This window comes from Pantherophis guttatus, chromosome 8 (genome assembly GCF_059756535.1).
Source record: "Pantherophis guttatus breed Tessera chromosome 8, ASM5975653v1, whole genome shotgun sequence".
In the NCBI taxonomy this organism is placed as follows: Eukaryota; Metazoa; Chordata; class Lepidosauria; order Squamata; family Colubridae; genus Pantherophis; species Pantherophis guttatus.
The window spans coordinates 21088903-21105245 of NC_142070.1; the positions used below are offsets into that span (position 1 = coordinate 21088903).

General features: G+C 35.4%; 1 protein-coding gene across 2 annotated transcripts in view; it reads right to left on the bottom strand.

Moving 5' to 3' along the window:
* PPP3CA (protein phosphatase 3 catalytic subunit alpha) overlaps nucleotides 1-16343 on the bottom strand; it is a 219692-nt gene that overhangs the window by 80736 nt on the left and 122613 nt on the right. For both annotated transcript variants that reach the window (XM_060686942.2, XM_060686940.2), the window contains exon 3: nucleotides 8850-8974. In XM_060686942.2, the coding sequence (XP_060542925.1) occupies nucleotides 8850-8974 (125 nt within the window). The remainder of the gene's footprint in view (nucleotides 1-8849; nucleotides 8975-16343) is intronic.

Consider the following 16343-nt stretch of genomic DNA (forward strand, 5'->3'; position numbering starts at 1 on the left):
AATTAATATAAACATAAGAAATTTGGGAAGAACGACCTAAATGAAAATATAAAGGTATGATAGAAATATAATATGAAAATGATGGAGGAGGGAGTAGAAGACACAAAATATGTAGTCAGATGGAGCACTGAATGATTAAGGATGTATTGTTTGTTTGTATGTTTGTTTGTTTGTTTAAAAAAAATAAAAAAATTTTTTAAAAAAATTGTCAAAGGACTTCTCTGCATACAGAATTACTGGCTGCGTTGTTCCAAATACAGTACTGTTTTCTCTTATGTAATATTCTAATTGATGGTTTCTTAAGTTAATTACATTTGTATTATCAATACTTAACCTAATATTAAAATGCTGCTGCAAAATTTGATCTCCAACATCTTTTTTCCTGACAAAGTGCACAGGGACATCCCTTGGAACATTTCTTAATTTTGGAAATCATGTATTAATCCTGTAAACCTTATCAGTCTCTGGCTCAATATCATTTTCCTTCCAATACAGAAAATTAGACAGAGATTTAAGAATCTTTTTTTCTGACATGCATGTTTTTATGGAATTGTTCTGAATCTTAAACAAAAATCTTTTTCTCTCACCATTTTGCCCAAACCTTACTACATCTCTCTTTATAAACTATTTTACATAATTTACACTTTGTCACTAATTTGTTTTAGATCTTCACACAATGGTCCTATAGTTTCTTCAACTATTTCTTCCATATCCTTTTTCTATTCCTACAAATCTTTCTTCCATTTACTTTTTGAAAGCACCCAAACTATTGGCAACTGTTGCAGTCATCTTCTTGCCAAGTTCCTCAAACATTTTTGCAGTAAATCTAATGAAATGTCATTATGCATAAATTGTTCTGCTGAACCTCATTCCTTCTAATTTTGCATCTTTTCTTGTGGTTGCCATTATGATAAAGTGAAAGTATGTTTATAACTAGGGTGAAAATTAAAAGCATACTTCTCTTTTTTCAGTTTTGCTTTTCTCGGTCTTTAACACTTTACACTCAATTAGCTCTCTATAGTTAGAGTCACACAGTCTGGCTCATAATACATTTATTTTCTTGCTTTGTAACTATCTATTTTTTTAATAATAAACAATCAGCATTCTCACAAAGCTCTGGTCTTTTGTCTAATTAACTTTACTATTTTCAAAGACACTTTTGCCAGAAAAAAAAAATGTATACTTCTATTTTCTAAAATTACATCTGTTTAAAACTTTCTTGAATCACAAACTTATTAACCTTTTTGCTTCTAAATTTAAATCTTTTAAGGAAGCATTTTCTATCTCTTCTTAATTTTAAAAAGAAGATAACATGCTGACTTTGTTCCTTATTTTGTTGTTCAGAATCTCTCCATTAAGTTGTAAATTGATTACCGGTATGTCCTAAACGAGTTTAAGAAAGTAATGTTTTTGCTAGCCTTATCCAGTGGTGGGTTCTGTGGGTGTGGGTGTGGCTTGGTGGGTGTGGCATGGTTTGGTGGGTTTGGAAGGCGTGGCAGGGGAAGGATACTGTAAAATCTCAATTTCCTCCTGATCAGCTGGGACTTGGGAGGAAGAGAATTGATGGGGGCAGGGCCAGTCAGAATTTTTACTACCGGTTCTCCAGAACTGGTCAGAACCTGCTGAAACCCACCTCTGGCCATATCTGTAAAGCCTACATTGAGAACTTTGGTGTTCTGATATTCCCTTGGTTCCCAAGCTGTTCAAATCATTGTGGTGAATTGAGCAGCTCAATTCTCAACTCAATTCTTGTCATGTCCTCACAAGGAGCAGCCATACAGAGATAGGTGATTGATTCACCTTGATTGATTCTTCTTGCAGAGAGCTTTTTCTCAGAACCTGTCTCCTGGTTACTGATTTCACTATGGCATTGTCCCTGCTCACAGGGACATCTAACCCACCATAGGTCCTCATCCAGAAGCCTTGTAGACAACCCATTCCAAATATGTGTCTTTTGTCAGATCATAAATTCAGGGATTGAATAAATGTAAGGATTTTCTCTCTCTCTCTTTTTATCATATTACATGATATACTATATGTTAACCATATGCATTCAGAACATACAACATACTTATAGGAAAAGGAAACTGCAGTGGCATCCTTATGTGATTAAGCAGCTTGAGAGGATACAGCAGCAATCTTAAGCCAAGCTGGTTGGGAATTTAAATGTTTAAGCATTGCAATCTCATTTTTTCTGCACTGCCTCAAGTTGGTGTTACATTATCACTGGTAACATCTGCCTGTTTTATTTTACTCTCAAAGATCGTATTAACACATGTTTCTTTTGCCATATGTTGAATATTCTTCGACTTGTTTATGACATCGAGAAGCTCATTCATCAACTTTAGGATTGATCACTAAATTAATAATTCATTAAGATGATGATACGTAAAAAGAAAAATTCTCATATTTGAAATGCTTTTCACCCTAAGAGATTCAGTACTAAATAACCACCTAGCCTTTTAAATAATATTTACTAGATTTACTGAATGCACGGTTTTTATATTGTCAGTTTCATGAAGACCTGATTTTAAATGGCAGCAAATACCTGTCAGTTAAATAAGTAAATAATGTAATCTCCTATGGCTCACTCTTTAATTTAATGAGTAGGTACTTGGCCACTTCACAGCATTCTTGTTCTAAACAGTATATAAAGAATTTGAATACTGTTTTTTATTGAAAATTGACCAAAGGCTTTGTGTATGAAATAATGTTGTCCTAAATGTGTATTTCTACTTTAATAGTCAGATCAAGTGTTTAAATATGAAAATTAGAACATCTATAAAATCCATTGAGTATTAGCTCATTAGCTCAATAGCAAATGCCAAATGCCAGGCAGTTGCTAATCCTAAATATGTGGTATTGTTCAGACAATTATCAGATTGCTACTTAAAGCAGACTTTAGATACACTGCACAAACCTCTCTGTACTCCATTCATAGAACAACTATTTTCAGATGATTGCATTCAGAATTATTTTATGTTTCTTTTCATAATTGGAGGATTCACTTGTATCTGAATTCCTGTCCAATTTCAAAACTATTCCAATTCTGCACTATTGAACCAGCAGCAAATGTATCCCTTACGCTAACTATACACATAACTATACACATGCATTAGAACAACTTTGGAAACTGCACAGGTCGCAATTCTGTGTCTTGTCTTCAAATCCCAGAATACTGAGTCACAATACCCAGCATTTTAATTTAGAGTATACGTCAAGGCACAAATTAAGCAGAATGCTGTGCTGTGACATTCCTCTTTGATTTTAGCATATTGCAAAATATTCAGATAATGGAAGGGGAATCTTGATTGCAGCCACAAATGTATTTTGCTTGCAGAAGATATGCTATATTTGCCAATCTCTATATACAAATCATATTTGTTGCTTGACCCTTTAGCAAAATATGTCTCTATATAAAATTCAAAAGACTTCTCCAAGTGACATTTATCTGAAGGTCAGCTCTAACGAACATGCTTGAATTATAACACTTCTAGTATATAGGCGCTATAGTGGAAAAATGCATGAGAACACTATTACTTCCAATTGGCACAGTCAGTTTTGAGCATTTGGATGACTGGAGAAAAGCTAAATCGTGCAAATTTATGGACTTAAAAGATCCTGCAGGTCTGGCTTCCATTCTAGCTGCATTCTCAGCTACAAATCATTTGCCTATTTGAGACTCCTATTTAGACGATTAAAAGGGAAGACTAAGGTATATTTTTAAGGAACGAAGAAAGTACGCTTTTAGATTTCTGCAGAAAAGAAGAATTTGAATAAAAGAAGCCAAGAGTAATCTATTGATAATTCCTGGAATGCTTTTCTTAAACAATCATTACTGCTTTTCATTTTTGCAAAGAAGAGAAATGCAACTGTTTAAAGACCAACCTATATCAATAAAGGAGAACATTTGTAGATCAGAGTTGAAATGATGGATCCTTGGTGGTCTCTGAGCTTCCTTGTTTTCTTGCAGATGTTTCATTACCTTAACTCAGTTAGCACTAATCAGCTAGCATTGATGAGGTTACATAGTTAGGGTAAGGAAACGTTTGGAAATAAAGAAGCAAGCTCAGAGAGCACCAAAGACTCCTCCTCAACCTGTATATTCAAAATCAGGTTAAAAGAGGCTAGAATTCAAAAGAGACTAGAATGGCAGATTGTACCTGCAGTATAATCAAACCTGGAAGAACTGATATAATCCTCAGTACGATAAGTAACACATAAAAACTAGTATGCAGTTTCACGCCATCATTGGTCATCAGAGAGCTATCCCCTCCCTTTCAAGGGGACATTAACATTATTTTTAAATGTTTTAAAATAACAGTATTTTGGGATAGGGTCCAGAAAACAGAAAAAAGACAACATTTGGGGAAGAAATAGTGAACTGAAGACTGCTCTGATAAATATGCATGGTATCCTAGTCCATTTTAAAGGGTTGACACATGGTTATAAGTTAGCTGCCTGATCATGAATCATTAGATGATCTTTTCCAGAGACCATATGTAGATAAAGATTGATAACACTGTTAAATTTAATTCACAATTTCTTTTTTCTTCTTCTGATGTAGAGATATCAGTAACCAAATCAGAGTAGGTACTGCTGGTTATGTCACTGAAGAACCTGCAAACTCCTAATCCAGAGATCTTCAAACTTGGCAGCTTTAAGACTTGTGGACTTCAACTCCCAGAATTGGCTGAATAATTTCTGGGAATTGAAGTCCACAAGTCTTAAAGCTGCCAAGTTTGAAGACCTCTGTCCTAATCTGTCTTCCAGAAATGATGCAGGAACTTTCTTGAGGTCCAACCTAGCAAGATAGATAAGGCACAATGTTTACAGAATCCTCAACTCTACTGATCAAAGTGGTCAAAGGACTATGAAGAAATGCCCATGTCTATGGATATCTGGACAAGGGTATATAGATGCCTGTGTACCTGGGGTGAAATCCAGCAGGTTCTAACAGGTTCTGGAGAACCGGTAGCAGAAATTTTGAGCAGTTCGGAGAACCGGCAAATAGCACCTCTGGCTGGCCCCAGAGTGGGGTGGGAATGGAGATTTTGCAGTATCCTTCTCCCAGGAGGGGTGGGAATGGAGATTTTGCAGTATCCTTCCCCCAGGAGGGGAGGGAATGGAGATTTTGCAATATCCTTCCCCTGCCATGCCCACCAAGCCATGCCCACAGAACCGGTACGGAAAGATTTTGGATTTCACCCCTGCTGTGTACTACTGCTAGAAGCCCTTGAGTAAAGAAGTTAATGCTATACAAGCAGGAAGGACAATATAGATATAATGGACACAATAGGAAGCTGATGAAAAGGAGAGAACTTCTAATATAATTTATGTCATTTCTGGACATAAATTATATTAGAAGAGTCAGGAAGCGCTGACTAGGAATTGTACTGCCATACATGTCAGGGAAGTTAAAATATCAAAGAAACAAGAAATCAGAAGTTTTAATAGTAACTCCTACACCAAAACTGATATTGTGATGCATCTAACACCACTTTTGTGTAAACTGCATTGATTGCCAGTGTGTTTCTAGGTGCAATTCAAAATGAAATAAGATCTAGCAGAATGGGCATTGAGAAACCTGTCAGCCAGAGTTGGCTGGTCAGGAATAGAAAATGGGTTTTTTCCTCAGAGGCCCATGATCAATGAAACATCTTCCCTTTGGAGATTAGAATGGCCCCCCAACCCCTGTTATTTTTCATAAGGTCCTAAAAACCTGGCTATGTTCCCAAACCTGGGGTGCTGAATGTGTTAAAGGCCCCATTTCCTGGCTGTATTGCTAACTGGCCAAATATTTCAGCTACTATGTATATTTATTTAGGATGTTTCTACCCTGTTTTCCCCAAAATAAGACATCTCCTGATAATAAGCCCAATCGGGCTTTTGAGCACATGGCAATAAGGCCAAACTCTTATTTCAGGGTTCAAAAAAATATAACACAGGGTCTTATTTTTGGGGAAACACGGTATTATTTTTATTATTTTAAAATATTTTAGTATTTTTATTGTAATTTTATTGTAATTGTAAGCCTCCCGGGGTCATTGACTGAGATGGGCAGTTAGAGAAATTGAATGAATGAATGAATGAATGAATGAATGAATGAATGAATATGAATACTTCATGCTAGTTGCAGTTGTAACTAGTACCTATAATGTCCTCCATGAAGTTATATTATAGCCCTTTAAAATAATTCAAGTTAATTGTCTATAAAATATTCCATTCTGGAACCATGCATTCTTCATGGTTCATTTGTCTTGAATGAATGATCCTGTGTTCTAGAATGAAGAAAAAGAGAGAAGTCTTTTCATCAATTTTTTTTCTAGTAATGTTGTCTATTTAGTCTAAAACATGTCTATTTTTGTCTCCGATTATTTGAGCATGAAGGATTCCTATAATAATTTATTTTAAAAAAAGGTTGTCATGGGGTTGCTTGTAACAATGTTCATCTGATAATTTAAAGCACTTTAAGAAGATTCAAATAGGTCTTCTATTAGAGATACCCGTTCTCTTGCGGTGTTAGTACTGCAACACAGAAAAGTGTACCTGGCACCCTCATTTTATTCCTCTTAATTTTTATACTAAACTGAAGATTTAATTACTAGGCTAAACTGAAATGTTACCTAACACTCTCCCTTCAAAGGAAGAACTATTTTTTTTAAAAAAAGAAAAAAAAGTAATCATACTTATAAAGTAAATGGTAAATTAAAGAAGAATGAACATAGCCTAGTCCTAACATATTTCTGGGATGGAAAAGGAAAAGGACAAATTTACCATTTAAAAAAATCTAGATATTTTATTGAACTTTGCAGTATGTATGTATACAGACACACACACACATTATATGCACCCACACACATAGTATATATAAAAGTTTGAAATGCTTCATTTTCCTTTGCAATGCATTATTATATTTCTGCCTCCCACTTTGTATAATTTCCAATTCTTGTTCCTAAAAATACAAAGGTTTTCTTCATGCACTGTTGTCTCTATTTGAAACAATTTGCAGGCAGCAGGCAATTCCACCCACCACAAAAAAGACAGATTCAGAGAACTTAAAAGTTGATGGTCCAAGCCTTTAAAACCTGTTTGACTTTACAATAGATGCTGTCTTTTCTTTAATATCTGGAATATTAAAAACATAGAATGGCCTTAAGGAGCCATTTTAACCTACACAAAGTGTAACTTAACATGGCCAGGAAGAATACATATTGCCCTTTTATTCCCCTTAACTGTATTTTATATAGAAGGAATATAATTAAATGCAAAATAACTGTTAGTCATCACAATTATCTGATGTTACTGCAGGGGAAAAAAAAAGGAAGATTGCTTTTAGACTTGGCCAAATTACAAAGAAGTTTAAAATCATTTTAAAACTATCAGCAAGGTGAACATGAATGATTTAAACTCAGAAGGACTTAGTCTGAAGAAACAGGGAGAAATAGTTTTGCAGGGCGATGTGAGAACTTTTTAGAATCCACAATGATGTCTTTAAAAAAAGAAATGCTTTGCAGGGAAGGCAAGGAAAGGAAAGGAAAGGGGAGTGAGTCATTTAGATTACACATAGTCCTCAATTTATAACCAGTGGTGGGATTTAGCCAGTTCGCACCACTTCGGGAGAACCAGTTGTTAACTTTCTGAGCAGTTTGATGAACTGGTTGTTGGAAGAAATCATTAGGGCAGAGGACCGGTTGTTAAATTATTTGAATTCCACCACTTCTTATAACGAGCTGCTTAGTGACAATTCGAAGTTTCGGTGAACCTCCCCAGATCTACTCATGACTTGCTTTTGAAGTTCCAACAACTGCTCCCCTAGTTACCTTGATGGCATTTATGGCAGTTAGCAACCATCACATATTTATGGTCATTTGCAATGTCCATAAATGACCACATGACCACAAATTATGACCTTTTTTGCTGCAAACCAATGTTTACTTCCAGTTTAAAGAAAAAAATCACCCAATGGATAAAATGGGCTCACTTAAGGACCACTCCATTCACATAACAAGTGCCACAAAAAAATTTATAAAATCCTATGTGGTCACTTAACAACAAGTTGTGAGTTGAGGTCTACCTATAAAATTTTGACATTTTTGAATATGCAGTATCATTTGGTTTTAATGACTAATTTTTCAATCGAATAGGCTAACATTACAGATTAGTTCTCAGTACAGCTAAGCAAAATAATTGGGACCAGAATTTCCATTGCTAAGTGATGCAGTCATAAAGTTTGAGGTTATGTAATGTCAGGTGTAATGTCAAATGATTGCACGCTTAGAATTGGCAATCCTGGCACTCTCTGTGGCCACTGTTAAACGAAGATGGCGGGTCGTTACGTAAGTCCAGACAGCTTGCAAAGAAGCCAGCAGGCAGATATGGGACTGCTGCCAGGTGGGGAGAATGTCCTGGTGGTGTGTAAGACACTTGGATGGGCGTAACTGCTGCTATGTGAGTAATTTACCAGAACTACTTGCAACCTTCTTTGAATACTATAGTATAGGACTATAGTGGGCTATAGGCCTATAGTGGACTATCTATCTCAAGGATTATCTGTAATGATTTCAGGACTTAACAAAATAAATTCAACCTGACTGAATTTAATAAATATAAAATATTAACTATTTTTAAAAAGTGTAATACTTAACCTAGAAAAGACCAAATATGCTTACAGTAAATCAACGTGATGCTTTCTACTGATCAATTCTATACACCATGTTTGCCAAAGTGCCAAATATTTTGTGGCAGCATGAAAATATACTTTTAGAATTATAATATACTGAAAGAAAAAGAGAAACCAACATGCATTGCAAATTAATTTCATATCTAAAGAAGGAAACAACACTTACTTCAATACTGAAGTATCCTCTGTCAACATAGTCCCCTAGAAAAAGGTATCGTGTGTTGGCAGGAGAACCTCCCACTTCAAACAGCTTCATCAAGTCAAAGAATTGTCCATGGATATCCCCACAAACTGAAAGAAAATGATGGAAATAATAATTAATAATCTTATACATTATAGAACTGTATTTATTTTCTAGATAATAATGTTCTGACCTAGGCTTCCTGAGTCAGTAAAACGCACGAGTAGTTCCAAAAACCTGTTTTATTCACAGATGAGTTCCAAATAGTTGTAAAGAGTCTTTCGGGATAATCACCCACCTTTATCTCCCTTGACACGCTGCCAAAAACTTAATTGGCAAAGCCACAAGGAGTCCAGAATCAAACAGAACTTCAGACTGCACAGAATTGACAATGTTGCTTCCTGCAAAGGCCTACATGCCTTTGTTCCTCTTTTAAGTCTTATGGGAGAGGCCAATAATCTCCAAGCCCTACTCCCGAGTCGTCCCTTTTGTCTTAACTGTTCTTGCCTTCTGGCAGCTCTGTGCGTGCGTTCCTCTGCCTTGCTGAGGTCTGACTCTGGAGGCTCCGGAGGCAGCACGTACCTCCCAGATGGCCCTTTCTCTGCCTCCAATGCAGAGTCCTCATCTGAGCCTTCTCCAGACTCCAGGACTGGCCCATCTTCCTCCTCAGCCTCCTCACTGTCTGACTCTGCTGCCAGCTCCACAGGCTGCTGGTGGACCACAACAAATAAGTGAAACATAACTTATATCTAAAACGTAGGATCTGGACTATTTTTTTCTAACATATTACATCACTGACTTGCCACCAGGATGGGCAACTATGGCAAAGTTCATAAAGGTGCCATAGTTACCCACTCCTGATCTACATTTCCAGTTTGCTATCCCAAGATTCTTTAGCTGCTATGAAACATGGAATAAGAGAAGAACTATGGAACTGTACATCTACAGCTCTATATGCATAGTTGGCTCAGGCATAACTTAGGTGAAGCATATTGACTGCCTCAAGTTACACATGTTATGAACTGGTAGCAATGTCTTGTAGAGATAGCCATAATGCCATGCAACCCTCAGCTTTCCTGATGTTAGACTATATTGATCCGTAAACTGGCATCCATGGTGTAAGATTCTTCAACACTGGTGATGTGATAGTAAGAGTCAACTGTCAGTTCAGTCAGCCTTTGAACACGACATGGGAAGGAACGCTATCCTGTTCTTTGCCTCAGTAACAAAATGCTGCAGGCAGTCCTATATTAAGAGACCATTGGATATGTTTCAAGGATTACAATTGTATTTAAAATGCAAGTTTATTCAGTCTCTCTAAGAATTTTTGATCAAGGAGATTTTGTAGCATGTCTTCTAGCAACCAAAACAATAGTGGACTAAAAGGAGAAAATAAGGTTAGATGTATGCCATGAGAAATAGTGTATCAACTCTATTAAAAAAGTTGCTTGGTTAAATATTAGGAAGCTTCATTGAACTACTTTGGTCCATCAATCATTTGAAGTCATTTTCCACTTTACAATTATACTAGAAGAAACTGTCAGGAATTAAAACGGCAGTAGTAGAATTTTGAGAAATTAAAGCCAGATATTCTTCAATAGCAGAATTCTATGAACTTCTTTATTTAATTATTAGATGTAGGATTACATTAGCTATAATAATATAACACCATTTATATCTTTAATAATCTTAATTAAGTCTTGAATCTTAATATTGTAGATTCAAATGACCCAACATACCAGCTTCTGTTCGCATGATATAACCAAGTTTGGTTTGAAGCTAAATTAGAAATTATTTGAATTGTATATATATCACCTTTAATAATGAAAGAAAATAAGACTAATAATGCAACAGCTATCAATATGCACATCTGCAATTATACGTAAACAGATTCCTTTGCACTTTCCACTATGTGATATAATTTGAGGCACAGTCTTACCCAAATAAAATTATACTGATATCTCAAGATGTTTGGCCATTTTAAATTTAATATGTTCAATAATTATTGTATATGCAATAATATAAAATAAGCTGGTTTATTAAAACATCTACATTTAGTTTACATTAGCACAAGTCATAAAGCATTCAGGAAAAATACTGAAGATAAACAGTATTTTCCTGTATATAATTCTTTAATTATATCAAAATAGTTTCATGAACTATTTTGTTTTTTAATAACTTTATTAAATTTCAAAAGAAGATAAAATACAAAACAACAACAACAACAACAACAACAAAAGGGCAAAGGAAAAAGTTAAAATATGAAAAAGGGAGGGGTAGAAGGTTAAACAAATATATATATATATATATAAAAGAAAGAATTCCAACTCAGTACAGGTAATCAGGTAATCTTTTAATCTAAGTAAAGCATAACATAAACAAATTTAATAATTACTCAATCATTAATTCAAAAATACTTATCATTATAAAACAAAATTGTAAAATTAATCCCTAATTTAAAAACAAACCTAAGCAAAATCTTATTAATTTGTTTTTTTCTATACATTATATCTACCTCACTAATATAATCCTTTAAAAAATCCTATACAGAATTTAATTCATTTTATTCACCCATCATAAGACAAAATTCTTAATCACCACTGCACATCCATCTTTATATTCTTATATAAATCTCATTAAAACAGTTCACCATAAAATAATAAAACCCAAATATTAGTTCACTATTAAAAAAATTAACTGTAAAATAACCATCCTTAATATGTAAATCTCTACTAAAATCTATTTACTCATCTAAACTCTCTTATCAAATATATACCATTGAGAAATATATTCTCTTATCAAATATATACCCTTAACAAATATTCATAATGAAATACACTCTTGAGCTACATAAGTAAGTGAAAGAATGCAAGAGTATTAGTTTTTTCTTTTAAGAAGGGTAAGTTCGGGGACTTCCGGTTTCCCTGTCTTCGGCGACGGCGGCGCCCTTTGAAGCTCCGCCAGCCCCGCCGCCCGTAGAGCCGCTCCGAGACGAGGAAGCGGCTCGAAAACCTCTAAATCCGTAGGATTGGAGAAGGAGAGATCGCAGGGCACAGGTCGAGCCCCTGTAACCCCCCAGGGAAGCTTCTGGGGAGAGAACAGGCGTGGCTCCCTCCCAACCTGCTGAAACTCCGGGCGACGTGGGACGATTCTGCCTTTGCAGAACAAGCCGGCTGCAGGAAACTTAAAGCGAAAGAACCAGCTTTAAAACTATCTGAATCCTGAATCTTGGAAACGCAAGTATCAGCGCTTTGTTGACTTTTCAACCTGAGAAAATGCGAATGAGTGAAAGTGCTTAGAAAAAACATGGCGTTTAGTCTCAGAGTTAACGAGCCAGCGAGTGTGGATTGGTGAAGTTATTTTGCTTTGTTACAAAGTTTCCAAGTTGCTACAAAGTTGCTTTGCTTGTTATAAGAGAAACAATTGGAAAATTTCTCACTTTCAAAATTAGACTTTGCTTTACTTCAACCTTTATTTGATCAAATCTGGGGGACTTTTTTAGAAGTCTTTGTGCAGGAGGGAAAGGAAAAGGAACTTCCCTCTTTAGAAAAACTAGATCACGTGGCAGGATGGCTTCAAAGAAGCAGGAAGGGAAGGCAACAGGGGGGGATCCCCCACACATAAACATGAAACGCAACTTCCCCCTGCTCAGCAGTTACAGACCCAGAAAAAAGAATTTGATATGGGAGATTTAAAAGAATTTATTTCTAAAACTTTGGATGATAAATTTCAAAAATCTCAACAGGAGATAGATGATAAACTTCAAAAATCACATCAGGGGATAGATGACAAACTTCAAAAATCACACCAGGAATTTATGCAGGAAATTAATGAAGTTAAAGATATGGTGAAACAGAATCAAAACAAGGTGACCAAAAAAATATCAGAAGTGGCATCTGGCCTGGCAGAATTTATTGGGAAAGTTGATTTTAAAGTTGAAGAATTTAAATCAGAAGTTAATGTTAAGATGAAAGACAATGATTATAAAATTGCTGATGTTGACAATAAAATGCAGAGAGTTGAAGACGAGATTGTCATGATACAATTCAGGGCAATGGAGTTTGCTATACGGATTCGAGGAATTCGAGAGGAGGAAAGACAGGATTTGAGACAAGTCTGTTCTGAGGCCCTGGCTAAGATTTTACAAGTTAATCCAGATGTGGTTTTTCACAAAATAGACAAAATTTACAGAGTGAACTCTTGGGTGGCCAGACAAAGACAATTACCTAGAGATGTAGTCATATATTTTACAGATAGAGAAATAAGAAATGATATCCTGCAAAAATCCTTTTACACTTCCGTACAAGTGGGGGGCTCACGAATTGGAATTTATAAAGAATTACCTCCTAAAATGCTGAAAGCTAGAAAAGAATATGGTTTTCTCGTTAAGGAATTGCAAAATTTACAGATACCTTTCCGGTGGGACGCACCAGTTGGCATAATTTTCAGATACAAGGGACAAAGATACCGTTTGAATACCGTGGAGAAGGCACAGCACTTCTACACTACTATTCTCAAGGAAAGAACACCATCCCCACGTACATCTACAGTTTTGGAGATTAAAGAGAGTGAAGAGAAGCAACCTCAACGAGAACTGCAAGAACAGTCTAAGCAGGAATTAGAAGAAGTGCAAGGTGCAGAAGGAGGTTTTCTGGATGAGCCCTTGCTGGAATCTTCTCCAATCTTGGACCCGGCTCGGATGATTGAAGTTAAGGATCAACGTATAACTCGAGCTCAAGCTAAGTTACTTAAACAAAAGCAACAACAACAACAGGAAAGACAAGACAAGGAGGCAGATAAGAGTATTGCACAAGAGATTGGAGCTATGGGAGGAGCGAGATCGAAGCTTTCGGATGATCTTCAATTATTTTGCTCTTTGCTCCAGAAAGAGGCTGATGATGCTTAAGTGTTTATCCTGGAATGTTAATGGGTTGAATTCAGCACAGAAAAGGAAGAAATTATTTACATATTTGAAACAATTTAATAATGATATAATTTGTTTACAAGAAACGCATATCACAACGCAAGATCAAAAATATTTGATAAACTCCAAACTAGGAACACATTTTATATCTTCAACTTTGCAAAAAAAAGAATGGTGTGGTAATTTATGTAAATAAAAAGTTAACAGTTAAAGTTATAGAAACAGATGAAGATGGTAGGTTTGTAGCAATTGAATTGTCTACCGCAAATGGCCAAATTCTTCTGATGGGGATTTATGCTCCCAATCAACAACAGGACTATTTCTATAAGATGTTACATACTAAAATATTGCAATGGGATTACAGATCTATTTTAATTATGGGAGACTGGAATGGAGTAATTGATTCTAAATTAGATAAAAAGAGTTTGGCAAAGTCTAGAATCAGATTACCACAGACCTTTTTTGATATGAAAGAAGATATGGAACTAAAAGATGTTTGGAGAATACATAATTCAAAAGAATTGGACTATACTTTTTTTTCTGACAGACACAGATCCTTCTCTAGGATTGATTTTATTTTGTTGACAGATGATTTACTTGTTAAGACAAAAAGAACAAAGATTTTTCCAAGAACTTTGACTGACCATAGCCCAGTATGGATAGAAATTGAGATGGACAAGGTTGAGAGACGTTCTTGGAGATTAAATGAGAATTTGTTTAGATATGAAAAAAATATAACAGAACTTAAAAAGCATTTGAAAGAATTTTTTGAAATAAATTTGAATAAAGGTACCCCAATTGAAATTGTGTGGGATGCAAGTAAAGCTTATATGAGAGGGGTACTTATCTACATGAACTCTAAACATAAACTGTTCCGACAAAAGAAAAGATCTGAACTGGAAATAGAAATAAAGAATAAAGAACAGTTACTTATCAAAAATCCAACAGATGAAAGAATATGTAGTGCTATAAAACTTCTGAAAGACCAATTTCAAATGCTTATGGCGGAACAAGTTGCAACAAATCTACAATATGCGAAGCATAACACATTTTGTAACGCTAATAAACCGGGCAAATGGCTGGCTTACACATTGAGGAAAAAACAAAGTATACGGACTATTGATAGTATTGATATTGGAGGGAAAGAAATCTTTCAACAAAAATTAATTAAAGAAGCTTTTGTGGACTATTATACTAAATTATATGCTAAAGAGGAGGTGCAGAATGGACTTATAGAAAAATATTTAAACGATAAAAGAGTTACAAAAATTACTGATCAACAAAAGAAATGAAAGAATGAATTATCCTATAACAGAGGAGGAGATAATAGTAGCAATTAAACAGTTAAAAACAGCCAAAGCTCCTGGCACGGATGGCTTGACTGCAGTGTATTATAAAACTTTGCAAGCTGAAATGGTGGAACAACTTAGAGATTTATTTTGCAATATTCAGCAAGTGGGTAAAATACCCCCATCATGGACAACAGCTTACATATCTTTGATACCAAAAGAACAAATCGGTCCTAAAAAACCAGAGAACTATAGACCAATATCTCTTTTGAATACAGATTATAAAATTTTTGCGAAAGTACTAGCCAACAGGTTGATGCCAGTAATTCAGAAGGTGATTCATGATGATCAAGCGGGATTTATCGAGGGCAGATATATGAAGGACAATGTAAGGCAAGTAATAGATTTATTGGAATATCTTGAGAAGAATAAACAGATCCCTGCAGTGCTGGTCTTCTTGGATGCAGAGAAGGCCTTTGACAGAGTGGATTGGAATTTTCTATTAAAGACTTTGAAAAAGATGGACTTTGGGGATCAATTTATACAGGCGATTTCGGCAATTTATCAAGAGCAAAAGGCACAGATCATTATTAATGGAAGTCTGACAACAGAGTTTAAAATTGAAAAAGGAACAAGACAGGGATGTCCGCTGTCCCCACTTTTATTTATTTTAACACTAGAAGTCTTGCTAAATACAATACGGGACTCTAATATCTTGAGAGGTATAAAGATTAGGCAAGAGGATTACAGAATAAAGGCATTTGCAGATGATCTGGTTGTTACCCTATCACAACCAATGGAATCAATAATCTTGATGAAGGACATTATACAAGACTATGGTAAAGTTTCAGGTTTTAGATTGAATCCAAAAAAGACTAAAATGATAGCTAAAAACATGACACAAGATCGTAAACATGAGCTTGAAAGGAGGGCAGGTTTTGAGACTGTACCTAAGGTAAAATATCTAGGAGTTCAGGTTGCAGAATCAAATATGAAATTGTTTCAAAATAACTATGAGGTGTTGTGGCGAGAGGTGCAGAAAGATATGGAGACTTGGAAAAAACTGCAGCTGTCTCTACTTGGAAGAATAGCAGCAGTTAAGATGAACATTTTGCCAAGATTTCTTTTTTTGTTTCAAATGATTCCGGTGCTTAAAAGTGATAAACAATTGAAAGTTTGGCAATCTGGAGTGAATAAGTTTGTCTGGAACGAGAAGAAGCCGAGAGTGAAATTGAAAATTATGCAAGATGTTCCAGAAAGAGGAGG